This window comes from Bacillus rossius, chromosome 8 (genome assembly GCF_032445375.1).
Source record: "Bacillus rossius redtenbacheri isolate Brsri chromosome 8, Brsri_v3, whole genome shotgun sequence".
Taxonomy (NCBI): domain Eukaryota; kingdom Metazoa; phylum Arthropoda; class Insecta; order Phasmatodea; family Bacillidae; genus Bacillus; species Bacillus rossius.
The window spans coordinates 68,411,936-68,436,068 of NC_086336.1; the positions used below are offsets into that span (position 1 = coordinate 68,411,936).

Sequence of the window (24,133 nt, forward strand, 5' to 3'; positions counted from 1 at the left end):
AGGGTTGTCACACTAGGCGGAGGCAATGGCGGATGGTGCATTGATGGAATGAATGGTTTGGGTAATCTGGAACGAGGGCACTGGGAGAAAAAAAACATTATTCACAGCAACATCCACACCATCTCCATACTTGCAACAGGCTGACTTGCCACTAATCCCAGGGTTCGTACCCTTTAACATAAATAAAATTTAAGGAGTGTTGAAAGAGCTATTTAAATGATTTAAATGTGTTAAGATAGACATGACTAACAATAGATTTATTTTATTTTTCATAATTCACTTAAGTCAAAACTGCTAATTATTGGAAAATTAAGTTAATGATAACTCTGCTTGTAAATTGAAAAAAAAAAAAAAAACGACAAAGAATATGAGCTAAACAGCATCGCAAAATACTAACAAAGTGCCAGTTGGAAACATTACTTCGCTGTACACTCCCCCCCCCCCCCCCCCCCTTCAAAAAAAAACCCTTTTTAATATATTAAACTTGAAAAACACGTACTACATTAAGTAGTTTAATGTTCTCCATGGTGAAAATTTTACGGTATTTAGGGGCCAATTAGGGACATGAAATCAGGAAGCATACAAAACCTGAATCCCCACCACGCCAACACCATAACCATGGCCACCTTGACAAATATATGAAATATGGATTCCTTCAAATATTTGTTACTGCTCCATTCATCCAGTTCCACCACACGGCAGGAAATGTCCTTCCGCAGAAACTTCCCAATACGCGAACATTAAAAAAGCACACAACCACAGTTCTAAGTTTTACCATCATTTTATTGATACATTTAAAATGAACTGAGACACAGGTGATTTAGAAAAAACAAATAGTTCTGTACAAACACATTGAAACTACAGCTAACTTATTTGCAATCTCTGTACAGGATATTAATAATTCATATTTAAATCCTAGCCCAACTGGTGCTCACAGCAAAATAAAAAAAAAAATTAAAATGATGGGGGGGAAGGAAAAGAAAATTATTTACATATAAACAGGAAAAACAGGAAACTTGCTCACCAAAAACTGCATTTTTTTGCTGTTACAAAGAGGCCAACGAATGAACAGAAATAAAACAGCGAACACACTGCGCGCAACGTTGGGTGGTATCAAAAGCAGTTCGACATCCGCACTAGCACTGCGGGGCGCGGAGGGGCGCGGAGGGGGGCCTCACTGCTGCTCCTCCGGGTCGCCCGCCCCCTCCTCCTCCCCCTCGTCCGCCAGGAAGTCAAACTTGTTGCGAGCCACGAACACCTGCGGAAAACACCAGCCCTGAGCACACCACGTTCACCAGCAGCAGGCTTTTAACTAGCACAATTACTTTTATGGCACCCACAACTCTGTGTGTGTGTCTATATACATATATATACACATGTGTGTATATATGTATATAGACACGGATCCAGAAAAGGGGGGGGGGGGGGGGCTAAGGGGCTCAAGCCCCCTCCAAAAGCATCTGGGTCCACTATTGTTTTAGTGTTTGCCTTGATAAAGCCTAGCCTCAGCGAAAATTTTAGAAAACATCTATTACGAACAGTGATGCACCGATTATGCCGCCGGTTAATCGGCAATTACCAGGTTAGGTTATAACCAATTGCCGATTATTGTAAAAATATTTTGCTGAAACCCATACGACTTGAAAGAAAAGAAAATACATTTAAAGTTTAAACCTTGATAAGTTCTTTAATTGAAACTACAAACGGCTGAAATCTCTTAACGAATATGACCGTGGAAGGTAGGGAATGTCAACATCTCGGAGTGTACATAGATACACTCGCCTAATAATATTTGCTTGTTTCGTGAATTGTGCTCGTACATACATAACTGCCCCGTATTACTATTTACAGTATTTACGGCTTTCAATTCATTTACTTACTGTACAATATATCCTGTTAAGTTAACGTCGGGAATGGTATTATTGTCACAATATTTACCATGGCCACAGCCAAATCACATACGTAATCAAATCACATGGTATTCGTAATCGGTAATTGCAATTATTAGTGTAATAATCGGTAATCCGTAATCGTAATCGGCAAAGTATAATCGGTGCATCACTAATTACGAACCCCCTCTATTACGACCCTATTCCTGGGAACCGTGACGGGTTGTTTCAGAGAGGTTTGACTGTATTTATATTTGCTTATTGTTTCTATCATAGTGAGATAGGTGATATAAATTTTTTTTTGAGCTCTAGACTCTCCCGCACTTGACATTTGTTCTGGTTCTTTGAAACATGAGTTTTTAGACTTCATTCGAAAAAATGTTTTCCCAGATCCCTGATATGTCCTGCAATGAAACAACATGAATCTCTCGCTAATCACGCCTGAAATGAATAGGTACTAAGCGAACACCAGGGAAGGACTGAGCAAATCTAAATACCGGCGCTTCTTGCTCCCGTAGTTTGGGCATGCTCTCAGCAGTTGGTGCTGCATCCTTCTTGGGTTCACTGCAACAACAAAAAAGAAGAAAACACGGTTAACATTACAGTCACCGGAGAAGTGTTACGCTCGATGCTCCGATGCGTGATCACCGACCTTGTGTCTCGAGGCCTGGAGCGGTCCCCGGACTTGGACTGCTGCCCCCGCGGAGCGTTGGCGTGGTCGTCTCGGCCCTCCTCCGGCTCGTCTGGAGACAACGTCAGACATCAACACTCTCGGAGCAACCCCCTGTGCTGACATCCACACCAGGAATAACACCTCTTTACGAATAACTGTGTTCATCCCAAGAAGGTAGGTTTAAAACAGACTAGATCAAAAATTAAAGGGATGTAGCCAAGGACCACAAACTCTACTTTTACTTCAAATGAAAGTACAGATAGTCCACAAAAGAATGACCCAGTTCCAATCCAATGGTACAATATAACAGTTTAATTTAGACTATCTACTACATATTATACATCAAATTGAAGGTGAACTAACATAGTTTCAACATGAGCCCCCCCTTTAGTTATAGGGCACACACCCAACCTAAAGTCCAATTCTTCCCAAAATTTGGTTAACAACGTCCGGAGTAACGGAAGCAACAGCCTCTTCAATTCTGTGTCTCAGCTCTGGCAAATCATTAGGTAGCTGAGGAACATAGACAATGTTTCATAAAGCCCCAAAAGAAAAAAAATTGCATGGCACTAGGTCAGGTTAACACGGAGGTCAGGGAAAAAATAGCTAACATGTCGACCATTACGACCAATCCACCGGTCAGGGACTTCAACGTTCGACCACTCTCGTACAAAAACACTCAAATGGGGAGGGGCTCTATCCTGTTGCCAAATGAAGTTTACAGGTTCACTCTCTGCTGATTCGGGGAAGAGACATACCTTCATGATTCAAGCAAGAAAACAACAAAGCCGTATTCGTTCATGCACTTAACGTATGTATTAGAGTTACTTTTTAATTGTGACCTTAAACCAAGACACTATAATGCTTTACAGTAGATACAGTAGAACCCCGATTTAACGAAGTGCTATGGTCACCGAAAATGTTTACTCTAAATCGATATTTCGTTAAATCCGATTTACCGATTTTCAATGACCCCCGCACTCATAATCGCGTCCCTACATTACCATATCGTAGACAGGGTCGACGCCGATATCTAATGCTGCCATGCTATCTCAGACAGGTGCGCCGTACGCGGAGAAAGGTAACTAATTATACTCGGTCAGCTGTTGTTACGACGCGGCGTATCCGCCGGCTGGCTCTCTTTGTTTGCCGAGCTGCGCATGCGCAGTATTAACTCACTAAACGCTCCGCCCAGACTCGTGACCTTCCATCAGCAGCCAGCCAATAGAAGCGAGCTTAGCAAAAAAAAATATAAGCTCCACCGCCCGTGTCCCAGTTTTGTCCAGTTCTAATACCAGTAACATAAACAAATCGTCAAAAAAAGGTAACAAAGCCGATATCCAAAAACAGTAAATAAAGTCATGAACCAATAAAAAAGCTAAGCAGGGCGTCAACAGGCAGTGTAGTCAATTCCAATCGCAATCTGTAGTCAAAATCCAAGAAGAAAAAAAAAAAAAAAACGAAGTCTGAACAGCACTTATAAAAAATTATTCCAAAAACTAAACACCGCGCACATAGCTCTTACTGAGAATAATGATAATGGCGTATTGGTGTGACGTGGTCACAAGTTGAAAAAACCTGGAGAATGGGAAAGGGAATATTTGGAAACGTGTGATTATTGGCTAGCACTGTTACTATGCGGGTGTGATTGGAAGATAACGTGGTGAGTCAAGCCAGGAATAAGAGAGGGGGAGGGGGGATGCGGACAAAGAAACCCTTCATGACATCATGTGTCGCGGACAGTCTATCTATCCAGGCGCGCGCAATGGCACGCACCTACGCAATTCAGTTACAGCGCCCGGAGTTTTTAAGCAATTTGAACAATTTTTTTTTTATTTTTTCGTGTTTGGACAGATGATGCAAAGGCACATATTAATATATAGTAACACAATTCTATTACTGACACCACAGAGTGTAATTTTTAATAAGTTTCTGTTACAATTTACTTTCATTTTTTGGAAATCTATACTATTATTTTAATAAATTGGTGTTTTTTGATGGTTCCTGAAAACCTTTACGTTAAATCGCTGTTTTCGTTAAATCCATGTTCACAAAATCGGGGTTCTACTGTATATTAAATTTTATAACCGGGACATTCTTTCATGGACATACTAACAGTTTAAGGTAATAAACGCATGGTCATGTTTCAGTAGCACTCACTCTGCCTGCGTGGGACCGCCCTGGACTCCCTCGGGGGCTCGTACTTCCTCCCCGGGGACTCCTCGCGGGTCCTGTGAGCGTGCTCCGGCTCCGGGTCGGAGCTCTGGGGACTGCTCACCCGGCCGTCACTGGCCTGCACACACACGCCCGGCTCGGCTCAGCACTTCCTACCGAGGCCTCGTGAGGCTCCCGCGACCACTACCATCACATCTTCAAACAAGTGTACATGGAGGAGAACAACAAGCAACGATTTCATTTTTCAAGCTTAATTGTACTGAAGTTTTCTACCCAATTTTGTTTCACATTTATAACACATTTATTACAAATACGTAAGTGGAACATGCATTTCTCTAAGAATTTTTTTTTTTGAGAAACAAATTAACCAAAATTAAATTCAATCTGATTGATTACAGCAGATTCCTACAATATAATTTATTCATGATTTAATAATTGGTTTCAGAAACTGTATTATTACATCTCCCGACAGGAACCATTGTCTTTTGATGAGAAAACTAATGAAGTGACCTGCACAGGAAAATCGAACTAAGTACGTCAAATTTAATTGATTTCCGAGAGTCCGTTTCGCTGACGTGCTTACTTTTAGCAAACCAAAGGTTTATACGTGAATAAAGATTGTTTCTGCAGTCGCTGAGGGTTGGACGCTGGGAGCAACTTACTGCAGTCGGGCCCGAGCGGGGCTCCATCGGGGACTTGCGATGATCCTGAGCCTCGTCCGAGTCCCCGTGCTCGCTGCCTCTCTTCGCCCTGCAACCACGCCCGCGTCACTCTCCCCGACCAGTTCCCCGCCCCACATTTACTACAGACTCCACTCAGCAACATGCAACTAGCGACTACAGTGCATTACAGGTTAGAACTTCCTCAACGGACTCTGGAATTTAGACATTAACAGGGTAAAATTGTATGTATTAATAGGTAAACTTCTAACTTTTTGAAATTATGTAAGAAATTTTCATAAAGTGGAATAATTTCAAGAGGGTTCTACTGTACTATGAACATTTCAAATTAGAGAATTTTTTTTTTAAATTTATATTTTGCCGCACTTGTTTCATACTGAATGTCTATGAAATATACATTGACAATATCAGTAAAAAAAATTATTTTTACAAAAATTATAAATAGGAGCAAAATTGATTAGCACAGTGATTAGTAAGCAAAAGTAAGAAACGACAGAATAGAGCAATAGTAATAAATGCCGTACCGCAACGTGAACTTTAAATAAAAAAAAAAGACAGTAGACAGACTGTCTGCGGCACAGAGGAAGCTATTGCAGGTGTGTGGATGCAGCTTCCTCCTGCAGTGCCGTGCACACCTGCTGTCTCGAGAGACCAGCAGCACTTGCAAGCATCGGACACGGCTACTGGACGGCTCAAGTTGGTCAATGTTAGATTGCGTGTTTTGGTGTTTGTACAGGCTCACAGCGACCATGCAACCAACTGGAACATGCACACGAGCAGAACCCACCTGTCGCGAGAATGCACGCGCCCCGGCGGCTGATACGTGGCTCTGTCATCCCTCCTACACAGCACACACATCACCACTCTCAGGTTTACTGCTCACAGCTCGTCAGCTCTTAGCACTAAGCCTATTCTACAAAACTGGATTTACCGTATTTAACCAAGTGTGGGTCGCACATTTCATGGCAATTTCAAGTTTGAAAAATGTAGTGCGACACTGATGCACGATTTCAACTTTGGGTTGGAAACGTTTTGGGTTGTGTGTTTGAATACGTGTATAAATAACTACCTTATGTTGATTTTTAATAGATATAATTTGTTTAATCAAAATATCTCAGCAGTAGTTTGAAGCTCCGTGAACAGTAATTGTACGTATGCCGTGTCTGCCGCCCGATTGGTCAGGGTGCAGTCAAGTGACGTGTCTGCTGTACTGCGATGATGAGAGGAAGAGAGACAAGGAGAGAGAGGAAGAGAGAGCAAGAGAGAGCACATGGGCATGAGGCCATGTGGCAGTGTTGACATTTTTCTTTTCCTCATCGCTGTAAACGTCCCGTGAACTGGCACTCACACAATTAACATGTCCATCTTGACAGGCGTTTACAACGCAACCGCGCCTAATCGTTATTGTTCTAGCACGAGATTTCCCACGCTTTCACCTGAACATTATGTGAAAAAAACTGCAGTCATTGTTGGTGTTTAAAAGTGCACTATTTATGTTCCTCCAGCTGGTAACCGTGTTTACACAAGGAAAGGAAATTGCCAAATCTTTTCTCTCCGCAGCATAGGGATGGGGGAAAAAAAAAAAAAAACACACACACAAAACTGAATACAACAGAGGAACGGGGAAACAAGGGTATCAAAATAGCAGTCTTCTGCTTTGTCTTTTTGTTAGGTAATGGGAATTGGAGATGTTGTAAACATAGAGGGGTTGGGGTGGGGGAAGATGTGCGTCGCCTCACATCCTTCCATAGAAAAATAGAAGAATCAAGGGTCAACTCTTAGTGCTGCATTCCTTACGCGCCAATAAGCAGATACACGGAACACAATGAACCGTAGAACCCTAATGAAGACAGATATAAGTGCAAACCTTATTCCAGGGCGACCCTTAAGGTGAAAATAATGTAATTTTTTTCACCCAAAATTAAAAGTGCAAACCCTACACAACACCGACCCTTCTTCAGGTAAATACGGTATTTCCTTTTTTTTTTTTTTTTTTTTGGCAAAATCAAAAACCTAATTTTACACTGACATTAATTGTAATTGAAATATGTATAGCATTACAGTGTAATGATTAATTCAAGTATGTATGATGTTTTTAATGTTTTAACATGTCAGCCAAATGCCAACGTTCTTCAGTCTGCTATTGGAAAACTTTTAAAGTAGGTAAGTTAAAGGACATAATTAAAAACAAAACACTCGAGACTTGTATAGCAGACGAGACCTCTTGCCCCGAAAAAGGCAATCCCGACTCGCATTCCAAAGGATCCTAAAATCGTAACTCCTGCGAGGAAAAGCTACTGCAGGGCAGTCCAGCAGTAAGTTCAAGACAGTAATTAAAACCAAATAAAACACTCGAGAGTTGTACAGCAGTGGAAACCTCTTGCCCCGGAAAAGGGCAATCCTGGCTCGCATCCGAGTCCAGTCCAGCGCACCTGGAGTCGTCGGAGCGGGACGGGTCCCGGGGCGGGGGCCGCGAAGACACGTCCCCCTTCTCGCGGGCCAGCCGCTCCTCGATCTCGCGCTCGCGGGCCGCCGTGTCCACCGGCTTGGCCGCCCCGAAGATGGACGCCTGTGTGGGGGCGGGGGGCGGGGGCCTCACCCCCTCCTCCACCGGCCGGGTGCGCGGCATGAGGTTCAGGCGCTGCCGGCCCTTCGACTCTGCAACACCCCGGTCCTCGGTCGGCACAACTGCCCGGCGCCCGTCCGCCCTTCCACGAGTCACTCCAGGTCCTGACCACACTCAAGAATAGGGACCGGAAAAAATTGTATCTATTTCCCACAAAATTAGCATCCATTATTTTATAAATTAATACCACATTATTAAAGTACATTTACTAAATATTCACATGTAAAAATACCTACATTTAAACCTCTAGTTCAGTTTTGTAAATTAAAAAAAATCCACGTCATCCTAGATTAAGACACAAATATGACTTCAACTGCATCCTCTAATGAACACTATGAGCTTATTGCGTTCCAAGTCGAGGTTTCAGCTCAAACGCAACCGAGTAATAAAAATTTTCAAAGAAAGGAAGCTAACTATCACATTAAAAATTATTAGGTGCTCTCTATTTCTTTATACTTACCAAAATGCATAAAAAAAAAAATTAAATTTGTAAGAGCATTATTACAGGCCATAGCTCAAATAAGGTAAAATACTAAAAATGAAATATCAGGATGTATAGATAATGCTTCCCCCAAATCAAAGTTACCATTTTTCATAAAGTTACAAGCTCTATTAAAGGCAATGTATGTTCATGAAAGGACACAACATGCACTCTTCACTCACCACCGTCGCTCCTGGGCGGAGGAAAGTCTTCACGGCCGCGGCCATCCCTGTCGAAGTCACGGCGAGGACCGAAACTACCGCCCGGCCTACTGCCAAAGTCTCTGCCGCCGTCTCTGCTGCCAAACCCGCGATCTCTGTCGCCATCTCTGCTGCCAAACCCGCGATCTCTGTCGCCATCTCTGCTGCCAAACCCGCGATCTCTGTCGCCATCTCTGCTGCCAAAGCCACGGTCTCGATCGCCGCCAAACCCACGGTCTCGATCGCCGCCAAACCCACGGTCTCGATCGCCGCCAAAGCCACGGTCTCGATCACCGCCAAAGCCGCGGTCCCGATCGCCGCCAAAGCTACGGTCTCGATCGCCGCCAAAGCCACGGTCTCGATCGCCGCCGAACCCACGGTCTCTGTCACCTCCAAATCCTCGGTCCCCTTCCCTGAATCCCCCGCTGCCGAAATCACGGCGACTACTGCCTCCTCCTCTTCGGTCTAATCCTCCTGCAATCACCAAATACGGTTCACATTCTCAAAAGAGAACTAATAAAACACCCAGTCACTGAATTGAAGAAGCCAAAACACAAGTTCAAAATGAAAAATATTACTATGATACTTTGACCATCAGAGAAAACTTTGATGCAAATGAAACATAATTGTAATATTCAATGTTTCATTCAAAAATGAATATATGTACTACTCGAGATTACAAACAATTTTTTTATGATAAAAAACATAAAAGAAACTTTTTCCAATGCTAAAACCGAGCAAACAGCTGTCCCTGGGAGAGGAGGGGACTCACCGCGGTCCCGGTCGGGATCAGGGCCGCTGAAGTCATCGCGGGGCCCCGCCCGCCAGTCCGTGGACGACCTGTCGGGCCCGTCCCGGTCCCGGTCCCTGTCCCGGTCGCGACCGCCCCTCCGCCGGTCGTTCTCCGTGTTGTCCGCCACCTCGATGCGCATGCGGCGCTGCTTGATCATCTGCGACACGCACCCAACCAGCCATTCAACACAATCATGAATTTTAATATTACCTCTTTAGTTTGCTCTTGACTTATCAGTATGTAAATAAAGTTTAAGATACACACATTTAAGCAAAAATAAAAAGTGCTTATTCAGCATACAAAATAAATTAACAGCAAAATCATAAGATGGAAATGTTCTGCGTGTGTACTAACGTTGTAAGTTATACTTCTTTATTTTGAATTATATTGTAACAAAAGTTAATTAAATAAATACTCAGTTATCATGTGAATGAAATTAATTACCTAATTTAGTAAAATTTTAAATTACTCAAAGTTTTCCCTACGCACAGGAAGCCTGATGTGCAAGTAAACCGACAGACTGGGGGGCGTGAGGGGGTGACTCACCGTGTCCCCCATGGTGAGGGCGCTGATGAGGCTGTCCCGGCTGCCGAACTCCACGTAGCCGAACCCCTTCAGCTTGCCTGCCTGGCGGTCGTCCCGGGGCAGGCGCACGTTCACTATCTGCGACCAATCACCACCTCCGATCCCTCAGCGACACTCTCGCCACACCCTCGGGACGACGCTCTCCAGGCAGAGCTTGCAACACTCGCTAGAATACTTGGCTGCACAGGATATGGTCCCTCTTATTTCTCCCCATCAGTTACACTTAACTGAGTAATAAATCTATTACAAACACACACAGTGCGAGTCTCTTAAAAAAGAAGTTCCGTGGATAAAATGTTTAAAAAATGAGTGATTGGGTAAACACTGTACAGTGTGACAATACCTTAGCTAAGAGGGGAGGACTTTCCCACATCTCCTCTAGGTGAAGTATTGTCACAACTGCGAAAACCTTTTAAAATAATCATACATTTACTTAACTCAATCACACTGACTTGTGTGAATGATGTTTAGACAGAATTTGATGAAAAAAACGAAAAAAAACCCACAAATGATGACAGCACAAAAATATTGAACCCAAAAAAAATTCAGCACAACAGTCAAAACGAGATAAAAACATAACAAAACGAAAAGAGGAAACAAACAGTTTTCTAAAACAGAAACAAGCGACGTTTCGGGAACTGCTATCTGCTCCCGTCCTCGGGTAGAGACGCACATGGTACGAAAACACAGGTGCGACTGATGTGTTTCCGTACCATGTACGTCATTGCCTGAGGACGGGAGCAGACAGCAGTTCCCGAAACGTCGCTTGTTTCCATTTTAGAAAACTGTTGGGTTTGTTTCGTCTTTTCGTTTGGTCGTGTTTTTGTCTCGTTTTGACTGTTGTGCTGAATTTTTTTTTGGGTTCAATATTTTTGTGCTGTTATCATTTGTGGTTTTTTTTCCGTTTCTCTTTTGTTTTTTGTTTTTGGAAAACTATTGTGTTTGTTTCGTCTTTTCGTTTTGCTGTGTTTTTTGTCTCGTTTCAATTGTTGTGCTGAATTTTTTTGGGTTCGGAATTTTTGTGCTGTCATCATTTGTGGGGGTTTTTTCGTTCTGTTAGTCCATTTTTCTTTGTTTGTTGACCATATTCCTGTTGTGGAATATTGTGTGGCGTTAAATCCTGACAACAGCAATTTTTGCTTAATTTGTGTTTTTTGTCATTTGTGTTTTTTTGTAGTTTTCTTCTGCAGACATACATGTGCTAAGCAATGGCGTATGTCCAAAAGCTTACATCAAGTCAATTGTAAATGTGTGTAAGAATTTTAAAGGCATATAAAACGGTTTGCTTAATCTGTAGTTTATTTCGATTTTTAGCACACCCATATGTCTTGTGTAGTGAACGTAGTCCATTCACGTTTTTCTCTGCTTTTGGATTTATTGCTAACAGTTTTAATTTTTCAGGCAATTAGATCGTGGGCGGTGTATTTGTTTCTGCACGAAATAAAATAAGTAAACACTTGTATAATTTTTGCCAGTTTGTCAAGACCGTCTACAGAGTGTCAGGGACATCACTGTTCTTGCTCAGTTAGGGCAAGTTGCTCAGTTAGGGCAAGAACAGTTACACGAATTTGCCCTGCATTTTACGAACAGCCTGTATAACCGGGTTCCGAGATTCACAAAAACCCTAAAATAACAAAATTTGTAATGCCTTAAGAGCGACTAAAAATTGTCATTCCCCATACGACCATATCACCCAGTGCACAGAATAACATGGTGTCTGGGGGAATATTTATGTAGCACATCATCAACATAAGAATTATGAAAAGCAATGACTGCTTTGATGCTAGTCACTGCTTTTAAGTTGTGCAACTTTACCCCCCTCCCCTCCCCTTCCCCGCAAGGATAGTCAGAACACTACACCAAAACATGTTCAACTCTTCTATCAACAAATTGTTTAATTGCTTGCTCAGCTAATTAGTAATATACATAATTTTTTTTTTAATGTCTGCATGTTTTAACTGTTAGTTTCTCCACATCATACACAATTCACATTTCTAAGAATTTTTTTTATATTTTGAAATTAATTAGTTTTTTTGTTCACTTAATAGAAGAAAAAAACAAATCTTAAAAATAAAGAAAAATCATTAATAATATCATATTTTATTCAAGTCCACTAAGGATTACATACACGCAATAAAAATGGTGGAAAACTATACAATCTAAAGTAATTTCCAAGTTATTTACAGCTAAAATAATGTCATGAACAAACTCCATACTAAATCCATACCCTGGGAGCAAATGGCAAACTTACTTGCAGTTTAATTTGATTTTGTAGACACTGTGATCTATACTCAATTTGTTATGTTATAATTTAATATCTGGTTTTTGACCAACCACAGACAGAAAAGTGATATTTCTACAGTTTGCACATCACTACTATACAAATTTACATTTTACAACCACCACATTGTGCATGCAGACTTTAAAATTTTATACCCAATTTTTTTTTAATTTGTTAAAAATTACTTTGGTTTGGTTTAAAACATGGAATAAAAATATAGTGTGATTTAGCAGTCACATATCTCTGGTGAAACTATAGACACATGACAGGTAAAACACGTTTTTTTTCTCATTGACAAAATATAATAGCTCCAATATTTAGTATTTCAATTCTTATTTCAGGTTTGGCATGCTTTGGAAATTACTAGGAAAACACATGCCCTGCTATTTTAAATATGTTATGGGCGTGTGATATTGACAGCAGAATGGCTGCTTTCACAGCCAAACACTTCCAAGTGCACAAACAGAAAGAGTGATACAAGCTGCCAACTGAAGTTGAATCAAGTACAACAAGAAGTTTTGTTTGATATTCACAGTTTGAACAATCTCAAATGAATCTTAATTCCACTAGTATGCCTCAACATCATCAAGACGTTAATGAAACACACTTGCCTCAAACAGCGGGGCCGAAACCTGGTTCTTCGCATGGCGGAGGTTGCCACATGCCAGTTGGGTTTTCTCAGGGTGCTTCCATTCGCTCCCATATCATCCTCTATCATCTCTACTGACCTCTACACCTATGAGCAGGGCTCCGTGAATCCCAGGCGCCAGGCCGCCATGACACCCAACCATTCCTTGCTGGCGACTAACTTCTGCCAAGATACCAAGATATAAACCATAGGCCTGCAGTGGTTTCGAAAATATCATCCAATCTTGTAGGTTAGCAAAATTTTGTTACTGGGTCCGCGAAACTGGGATGGTATTTAAATTGAAATGAGTAACTTTAATTACAGATATGTTCCAAGTTGCTACATAGGTAGAGTTTAAACGTTTAAATTAAATCTAAAAGTAGAACCACCCACAGAAGTATATAGATATTTTTTTAATCGCTGGCACCTGGACTGAGGCCCAACTACGAGACCAATGAGATGTTAAGCCCTGATTATTAGGTACTCTCTATTTCTTTAAACTAACCAAAATGCAAAAAAAAAAAAAAATTATATTTGTAAGAGCATTATTACAGGCCATTAGCACAAATAAGGTAGAATACTAAAAATGAAACATCAGGATGTATAGATGATGCTTCCCCCAAATCAAAGTTATTTTCATAAAGTTGCAAGCTCTGCTAAAGGCAAGGACACAACAGGCACTGTTCACGAGACCAATGAGACAGGGGGCAGCTCACCTGCAGGTCCTGGAAGAAGTCGGCTATCTCGTCCTCGTTCACCTCGTAGGGCAGGTTGGAGATGTAGGCGAGGAACGGCGGCGAGTGCGGGATCCGCTCGTCGTCCACGTCCGGGCTGCGGGTGGCCCGGGGAGCCGTCGGCAGCACCATCGCCTTGCGCGTGTTGTAGGACAGCTCTGCCAACACGGCCCCGCGTCAGCCCCGGCTCCCGACCAGCAACACCAGCGCTCACAAGCAACACCATTTACGGTGGAATACTCGCAGACGATTCTGGACGGAATGCAGGGAGGGGCAATCCTGACACGCAGTTCGGGATGAAATAAAAGCCATAGCGAATCTAATGCGAGACAATTTCAGATGGATCCTGAATTGGTTAAAATCTCAAATATGACTCCAGCTCATGGAAGTTACTTAAGTTGTACATCATTATAGTGAAATCTCAATATCTCGAACTGATAAGGGAAAGAGTATTCTCCAGTTAATTTTAACTATTTCAAAGTCAGGCAGAGGATAAAACTAGCTACAAGACATAATAAACTACAGGGTTTTTGTTTGAACACGCAGCAAATGTGCAATATTGAACACTTATTGAATTGATAAAAATACTTATAAATTATTAACTATAGTTACATTATTAATACAATCTGTATCATGGGCAAAACTAAAAATTTATCTCAAAGTAAAAGCCTGGCTGAGCCCCAAATACCAGCTCATGCACCAAGTGATAGGCAGCCATTACGTACTAAGGAGTGAGCTGATAGGCAGTCCTAGGACACTTAGTGGTAATACAATAATTCTATCGCTGGAAAGTGTGTGACAAAGCTCGACACACATGCCTTGGTGGTTTTTTTTTTTGGTCTGGTACACATTTTACAGGGTGGCTAGCAAATATGTGATAAAAAATTTTCCTTGACAACTTAAATTCAAAACTGCAACTCTTAGGCATACCACACTTCACCACTGCATCAGAGTGCAGGGCAATCGAGGGGGAAGGAGGGGAAGGGGAAAAATCCCCAAGACCCAGGCACCAGATTGGCTCTGGTTTGAGTTTCAAGATTTTTTTTAATGCTTGGGTTTACCCTGATAGAACGAAAATTGAATATTTGCAGTCAATAGAATTCACAGACAACCTTGCAAATAATGCAATTCACAGAAATCACATTTACAGTTATGACCACTGTAAAGTTTAGTCTTTAATTTTTTTTTTGAGTTGTAGGGTTTGAAAAGTTGCGCAGTAAGTAGAGGGGGTTCGACAAAAATATCCAACTCAAGGCCCCTGGTTTCTCTCGACCCTGTCAGCGTGGACAGGTGCAGTATATCGCATCGCTCACACACCCACACTCTTACTTCAGGATCACCACACTCCGACATGATGGTTTCAAAAACAACCCCCGCCCTCCTTCTCTTCCCAAGAAAAACAGCAAAAGAAAGTATCTCCAAAAAATTTACAGTCTCGAGATAAAGTTTTCAGAATTTCTCACACTAGCAGAACTGTTGATATAGTCATGTGGAAATTTTGTAGCAACGTAGCTTCAACCAAAGGAAAGTGAAGAAGTGAAGAACTGTTATAATTGTATTGCTTGTGTGTGCTGTTAATTACTCCAAAACAAAATACTGTTGATGAGCAGTACTAATACAATTAGTCTTTCTGCTCCTAAAGATGGTTTAAATAAACACAGTTGTTTTTTAAGTAGATTCTTTGAAACTAGTTTATATTAATTTTGTACGTCATTATAAAATACAACATAATATAAAAACAAAAATATAATTAAATGTTTAGATAATTTACATAAGATGTGAAAACTTTGATGACAAGGATATTTTCAAGAAAATGTTGCTTGTATCTTGCACGTGTTGTGTTGAAATCACCTTTAGTTAAGTTATGCAATTCTTCATAATGAGTATTCTAATCAAAGTTAATAAGTACTGGAATTCAGTTACTGACATAGGGATAGTTTTAATACTACCCACTTACTAAATGGCATTTAAAATCATATTAATAACTTTAACCTGTCTCTGTGAAGAACAATTATTTTATTTAGTCACAAGATCACATTCATTTCTTAAAATATGTAGTGTGGTAAAATAGAGCAGGCTTCAATAAACAGCAGCCCAACAGACATTTTCACTACAACAACTGTCTCTCAACCAGAGAAACAATACTGGCGAAGTAAAACTGCAGTAGTACATGTGTAATGTATACACATACATTAGTTTTGACCACATTACAACCAAATGGCTGTATCATGATTGTGTAGTCTTGATACAATTATGCAGATGATAAAAGGATGGATATACCCTAGTAACCACCTCACCTTATGGTTACTAAAAAAGTATCAGGATCAAAGTGTGAAGTGAAGGCAACAAAAATTCAATTGGTTTTTAAATACCTGCTCCACTAAGGGGTTTCCATTTTTAAATGGGCTACTCTCTCAACCTTATATCAAATGCAAGTCAGGAACACCAAGAAACACTTACAAACTACGAAATATCATGCTTGATACATTGATACGAACAGTTTTGGGCAGATTGAACTAAATCAGTATTTTAATGAGTCAGCAATTTTAGTGACTCATGGAATGAATAATGTAAACATGCAAAAATGAGTGGTGACCTTTGGCCACATAGTGTATTGTGTTATGGTAGAATTTACAGTGTTTCAGCATTGGGAAAAACATTACGCAATGCTGTTAACCCCAATATCTTGGTAAGCCTGCACCATAAGTATCTAAATTACAGTTTACAAATTACTTTAACACCACAAACTTTAAGTTTGTTTCTACCGTTCTAAGGTTATTTTCAGCTCAACCAGAACACTTTGCTGTAAAGGGCAGGATGTATTGTTCGTGGTCTCTTAATGACTAATTGGCATAAGATGGCTAATTTTTAAATTTTTTTTAGTTTATCCAAAATTAAAGAGACTGGATAAACGTATTCAAAGAAATTTTAAAACACTCCATTTAGATTACTCATGTTGCAAAAAATACTGCAGTAGTACAGCGTACTCTTAACACTATATGCAAAAGCATGAACATTGCAGGTAATGCAGCACCATGTATCATGCAAACCTTTTGCATCATCACACCAGCTGGAAAGGGGTAGAAAATACCACAGCGTTTTCAGTGGACACTATGTGAATCAATAATTACAAACATATTTACTAGGACATGCCCTACAGTCATTTCAACATGAATGACATACCCCTACTACTTAACAAATTTTATCACACATATTATAAAAATTAAATGGAATTAATAACTACACATGCTATTAAAACACTTTAAAAAAAGAATATCAAGGTTTTTTTAAATTAGTTTGTATTACTGGTCTTTAGAGAAACTGCCAACCTGATTATTTATATAGCCTACATCACTTTTAAAGTAAAGTGTACAGATAAAAATTTAATGAATTGGTAGTCAAGATTTTTATCAAATGTAATTTAATATTCACAATGCTTAAAATTGTCTTGGAGAATATTTCACTAGCTGTGCCCAAAGATATGGACAAGGGTGGAAATTTGAAATTGAGGGTAAAAGGACAAAATATGACAAAGGAGTGGTAAAGGGAGAATGGTGGCAGTAAAGCAGGAAAGGAAGTAAAGGGGAAAGGTTAGACGGGGAAGGGAAGATAGTGGGTTAGGAGAGGGTAAAGGGAAGAGGCAATAAAAAAGAGGAAGCAGTGGTTAAAGAGGAAGTGGAGATGAAAGGGAGGGGTTAGTAAAAGGCTAATGTAATCCCGGCCGTAAAACAAATCAAATTATTTCACATACAGAGATAGCAACCAATATATGTTACTTTTAGTAGCTCCATTATAAAACATATGTTATCACAGCCCCTTCAGCATGTTTCAAATTCCTGATTGACTGCAGCTAGTTGCATCACAATGTGGAATTATGACACACCGACACATCCTTCTTTCAGTCATGTAAGCTGCAGCTAATAAGATAGTCTGAACATAGGCATCCATTTACTGGTCAGAAGACTGCCAAGCTCTTGACTACCATTGGACACACGGATGAAATTACAACCATTGAAACATTTACAAGACAATGCCAATCAACTCTCATTTGCCTTAACAGGATTTGCATTTTTCTTTCCATTTAACAGTTTACCTTATTTTGTTTTAATTGTTTTTGAAATACATTTTAAATTTTTATGTTTGAAAACAAAAATGTTACGACACTATGTGTCCTGGAAAATACCAATTAATTTAATTATCTACAGGAAAACAGACATACATGATTGTAAGAGTGAAAACTATTTAGTATAACTGTGGTATGTACAATGTTTTAGCTGAGGTAGTTTTAAAAGAATGACTTCCTATTGCAGCCATTACCATGGTGTGACCTTTGGAATTTTTTTTTTACATATATTTTAGTTTCATGGTCCATAGAAATGGGAGAAAAACTTCTTGTAACACTTGAGATCAGGTTTAAAGGGGGGGGAGAGGATGTGTACATGGAACTGGTACAAATGTATCCACACTAACTTAGCTGACCAGTCTCAATATCACAATATTTTTAACATGTAACCTAACCTCACCACTTGTATCACAAAACACTCTTAGAGAATTATTTTATATGTCAGGAAGAAAAAACAAGACTATTTGAAGTTTTTGATTAATTTTTTCCCGAGAAAAGTAGCTCTCTTTACAATGACCTAAGCCATGCTATTGAATAAGCCTCGCACTTAAAAACAGAACCACATTAGAACATTTCAAATTTCTGTTAATATTATATTCTGGAATTGCATGATTATCCCAAATTCTAAGTTGCCTTAAAGGTTTTCTGTAAAAAAACTACTTAGCAATCTCAGTACCATTGTTATTGCCTCAAGACCACTACTAAAAGTTTCAATACTTACATTAACAAACTTACACACATAATGTAAATTGTAAATACACATTCCCACAGACATCAAGCAGTAAATATTTTATTTATGGATGAACTGTGAAGAACATGCTTACAATGAATGACAAAGGGAAAAAAGGTCATGAATGAATATCAATTACAGCACCAACCAAAGATGGTTTGCTGCAGTGAAGCGCCATTTAAAATTTTGGCCGCGAAGCACAAAAATCATTGCCAAGTTATAAACAAATTAAACTGGAAACTGCTTTACCCAAAAGCTCATTTTTTTTTCACCACAAACTTAGCCCTTTTACACCAATTAATTTAGCACAAAATCACAAATAGACTTGATGTAAGCTTTTGGACATACGCCATTGCTAAGCACATGAATGTCTGTATGTCAGTCGCACCTGTGTTTTCGTACCGTGTGCGTCTCTACCCGAGGACGGGAGCAGATAGCAGTTCCCGAAACGTCGCTTGTTTCTGTTTTAGAAAACTGTTTGTTTCCTCTTTTCGTTTTGTCATGTTTTTATCTCGTTTTGACTGTTGTGCTGAATTTTTTTGGGTTCAATATTTTTGTGCTGTCATCATTTGTGGGTTTTTTTCATTTCTCTTCTGTTTTTGGAAAACTATTATGTATGTTTCGTCTTTTCGTTTTGCTGTGTTTTTGTCTCATTTCAACTGGTGCCGAATCAGTATTTTTGTGCTGTCATCATTTGTGGGTTTTTTTTTTCGTTCTGTTAGTCCATTTTTCTTTGTTTGTTGACCATATTCCTGTTGTGGAGTATTGTGTGGTGTTTATATCCTGACAACAGCAATTTTTTGCTTAATTTGTGTTTTTGTCATTTGTGTTTTTTTGTAGTTTTCTTCTACAGACATACATGTGCTTAGCAATGGCGTATGTACAAAAGCTTACATCAAGTCATGCACTCCCTTTGCACGAATCTTTCAAAGATAATATCACAAATAGAATCATGACAAAAATTACTGGATTAAAAACGGTTTTAGTCACCACATTAAAATTAGTTTTATTACACACATGTACACAGATTAAATACACATATCAAAACCATAATTAGTGTCAGTAATTATGTCACAACGCTCTGGCACGCGTAGTGCCACCACACAACGCTTGCACTTCCTCTGTTACGACCACTGCACACGACGCAACGCCTGGATCTGGTGGAACGAATCCCGGGGAAATGAGCCCACGCCCAGCTTGAGGCCTCATTGGAGTGTCACCAGCAGATCAGCGTCCCCACCCTTTATAGTGATGTCCTTAGTCAGTGATATCAATTCTGAATTCACCATGCTTCGCTTTTTTTTCTCCCCACTAACTGACATCCACAGCAAACATGTGTTGTACAGTGCCGTGTCCATTACATAAAAGAAAACTTTTGGTAAATATGTAGTGTACAGATTAGCGCCAAAAAAAATTGTACAAATGTGAAATAACTTTCATTATATGCTCTTTTACGTCCTCTTTTCATAACCGCCTGCGGAGATAAAAAATTCCAATTACTTTTGCAGATATCGCCGTTCTTATTTTGCAATACAAGATGTATGTAATCATTCGACCGTCGCCATTTTATATTTTGCCGTGTGCGCGTGAATGCCTAAATAACAGAAATTTTCCATTAGGTAAGGTTAGATACATTATAAATACTTCAAAATAAACGGAAATTAAAAATAATATCAATTAATTTTACTTTTATAGTTTTAAGTATTTATAATGTAACTGACCTGACCTAACAAAACGGGACAAAGGTAGATTAGGTCAGGTCAGCTACATTATAAATACTTTTAAACTAAACAGACATTAAATATAATAAAATTAATTTTAATGGTTGTTTAGTTTTAAAGTATTTATAATGCAGCTGACCTGACCTAACAAACCGGGACTAAGGATGAAAAGTAGAAACTCACGTAATTTTATTTTTACATGATGTAGTCGTTCACGTGGGAGACCTAAGATGCACATAAAGTTCTGCCATTCCCGATTACACCCGAACAATTCACCTTCAGCCAACTTCAGGATTTGTTTTATTTTTGCGCAGGAAAAATGAATTCAAATATTAAATGGTCGGTTAGGTTAGCTACATTAAAACACTTTAAAACACTATGGACGGTTAGTTAGGTAAGTATAGCTACATTAAAATAAACAGAGAAATATAAATATTAATAAATAAACCCGAGGTTGGCCGAAGGTGAATTGTTCTGGTGTAATCGGGGATGGCAGAACTTTATGTGCATCTTAGGTTTCCCTGTTCACGTACGTCACAAAAAAAAAAATCATACTTGTAAACAAGCAACAATGAACACCGCACGAGTGTAGAGGATGAAAATTAAAAAGTTCAATATCTCCTAAAGTATTTGGAATTTCTTATCTCCGCAGGCTGTAATAAAAAGAGGACGTAAAAGAGCATATAACAAAAGTTATTTCAGATTTTTAAAAAAAATTTTGACGCTATTCCGTACACTACATATTTACCAAACTTTTTTGTATCCTTTCACAAAGCGCCGCATGATGGGGAAGGATTCCAACTGTTGGTCCTGCTCATCCAAGCATTGTAGTCAATCACAACTCCGCGCTTCGTGACAGCCATTTTTCATTTTCTGTCGACCTTTTTTCTTCATCAAAGCAAAGTCAATTCCACTGTCGCGTGTAGACAAAACCAAAACTGGTTTTTTCGTCCATCCACTTTACCACACTCATATTTTCACTGTACCTGATCTGCACTACTTTCGTTTGAATGCAGCCATCTTTAGGCAAGTTTTTTCCTGTATGCCTAACAGTGCCAAACAGCATTAGTTCCATGATTATGCAACTCTTCAAAAAGTTTTGGTGGACTGTACCAGTTATCCAGTGACCAGCCCCTTGATACAGATCCATTAGCTCATAATAGCTTCACTGGCCAGTGTGGCTTGCTGGCCTTCTCTCTCCTGGGTAAATAGACAAGGAAAAAACAGCACCCAGTTTTTGAGTCACAAAGTTTATATATTTTTATTCAAAACCTGGCTAGTTTCGAAGGGTTATATTACACAAAACACAAGCGGCCCCGAAACTTCATTAGGGATTCGTCCAATGAAAGGTTTTCCCCTGGACAATTCAGCTCCGGAAATTTTCTCCAGAAATACTCTAGCACTGGTGCTATTTTACACAAACGATCATGCATGTTCAGGGCATTGTTGTTTTTGAAGCGAAGATATCTGGAGATGTCCAGAAACCTCTTCAAATACATCACCTCGTGAATGCCTGGTATACGAAGTCATACTTTTGCCACTCCAGTATGAAAGGATACTGTGTTTCCTTGCTTGTGCCATCATGAGACACAAAGTGAAATACGCTTTTATTTCGTCACAAGTTGTGGGAAACCAATTAGAATTTGGTTTTGCTGCAATGCATGTTCGTTTGTTTCAGTGCAGACCTCCACAAATCTTGATCAAACACTAACCAAAAACAGTATAATTTTGTTGGGTTTGGTGGAAAATTGTAGGTGAGCAAAGACGATAGATTTACACCAACATTACTATGAAATGGGATTAAGTTATAATTTTGTAACCTTTTCCATCAGACCAATCGCGACAACCGATGGGCACAGATAAGCCAGATTTTGACAGATTGTCACTGACGAACTATAACTACTTTCACCGTCACTATCACTATTATCAGTCATTTCCACAACATCAGAATCACTTTCATCCATCGCATTGCTAATATCTTCATCAAAAATCCACTTACGTTTTGAGCACAATGTCAACAAATGTCATCACAAAAAACACATGCATGATTACAAACAAAAATATTTATGAAAGACAGAAAACACGCAATCTAGTGAAAAAATTAAAAAACTAAATTTGGAATTAACGTTTACAAATACTATGGATTTTGGACGCGTGACAGACACTCGTGCATGGCCATTAGGAATGCGACGACTGACAGAACGATCTGTGCACGTATGGGTTATGCAGCACCAACAACAAATTTTCTCCTTAAAAAAAAAATGCACTACCACAACCACTGAAAATTAAATCTTATTTTTCCCCTTCATTCGCACATATCACTTTCTTCATATGGCACGATTTCCCATTTCCTTGTCAATTTTTATCGTTTTAGGGTTTTTCAGCTACCGTACATAATCGCAACCACAACCCTTTGGTAATCATTGCAACGTATTTCACACAAACACATTTACTTTCAAACCACATGCAAAATGTTCATAGTCCATTAAAGTTAATCAACCTTGGAGCTTGACAGAATTTGGCACTATGCAGCTTTGTCACAGTGTTTAAGAAAAATTGTGCATGGTTTATTCAGGTGAATACAGTGATATGCACACATTTTTTTAAAATCACGTTTATATAACAAATGGAAATTGAAGAAATCATTTTGATGCATAAACAAACTGTCTCAAAAATTTCTCTGACCCATCCCTGATCTGTTTCCCAATTTTCTTGGTCTGTAACCACCCTGCTTTGAAACATTGTAGACGGTTGGTATGATTAATATAGCTACATTAAAAATGATAGCAAATATTTTTCATGGTTGCTGAGGAATTGCAATATTATTTAAGTATGTGTGTAATGCAAAACTGTACCATAACCACAATATATTTAACCTGAAAACATGAATTGTTTCTCGTAGGAAGTGAATACACAATAAGGAACAATTACCAAAAACACACATTTATAAATTTTTGTTTGCCTTTTGTTTTGATGCACCCCTGCAATCAATATTTACCCAAGCATGTTGGCATCGTGAGGGTGACAGGGTCATGATGGTAAATAATTTTAAAAGTAATCTCACAAATACAGAATTGTGCAAGGAAGAAAACTAGACTGACAGGTGTGTGTACCTGCAATATAATACCGGGTAGGTAAGCAAGTAAAAATTTGTTCAGGTTTGTTCATTGGCAAAATGGTCAGTGGCATAAAAAGGAAAAAAAAAAAAATTGAAATTCCTACCTTCATCATTGTCCACATCGTCTGCCCAATTGCTTGATTTTCGAGGAACCACAGATTGCGGTAATCCACCCGGAGTATCTGCCAAGAAAGAATTTAGGGGAACAGTCTTCCCTTTAGTTTTCTTGCCCTTTTTACCTGAAAACAAAATTATTACTACCACTAACAATGTTATTGTAGATACAAACGGACTGTGTTATCTTGTATCGGCTACAACATAAAATGATATTGAAATACAAGTTAACATTTTTAACCACGCGGTGATTCATAAGCTACGCCCCAGTTGGGAAACGATTTGATGACAACAAGACTGCTATACAGCGTATGAAACGTATTGATCAATAATTGGTTGAAAAGTAAATCAACTTAATGCAATTAACTGTTCTATAAATCTGATCTGCAGTAAAATTTTAATTATTTTATTCACGTGACAAACATCACTTCCACTAACCTGACGCAGCCATCTCAAAGGAGATAATAATTGGCAATCAAGACTACCAACTACAACTAACGTTTCTAGTGTTCAAAATAAGTACGCCAATTGTTTGTTTGTAACCTAAACATTGTTAATTGTTACTTATCAGTTCAAGTAAAA

At 39.3% G+C, this 24,133-nt stretch overlaps 1 protein-coding gene across 2 annotated transcripts; it reads right to left on the minus strand.

Moving 5' to 3' along the window:
- Nucleotides 1–762: 762 nt before the first annotated feature.
- On the minus strand, nt 763–24,027 carry LOC134535209 (eukaryotic translation initiation factor 4B). Of its 2 annotated transcripts, XM_063374246.1 has the most exons (13): nt 23,990–24,027; nt 23,542–23,676; nt 13,728–13,903; nt 10,064–10,180; nt 9,497–9,674; nt 8,707–9,198; nt 7,850–8,075; nt 6,205–6,258; nt 5,400–5,487; nt 4,723–4,855; nt 2,542–2,632; nt 2,387–2,453; nt 763–1,258 (listed from the first exon to the last, which is right to left on the minus strand). In XM_063374246.1, exons 1-13 carry the CDS (start codon nt 24,000–24,002, stop codon nt 1,175–1,177), a joined length of 1,854 nt encoding a protein of 617 aa, XP_063230316.1. In that variant the 5' UTR covers nt 24,003–24,027; the 3' UTR covers nt 763–1,174. The 2 variants fall into 2 exon arrangements, with proteins under 2 accessions (XP_063230316.1, XP_063230317.1); XM_063374247.1 differs by lacking the exon at nt 6,205–6,258.
- Between the last annotated feature and the right edge of the window lie 106 nt (nt 24,028–24,133).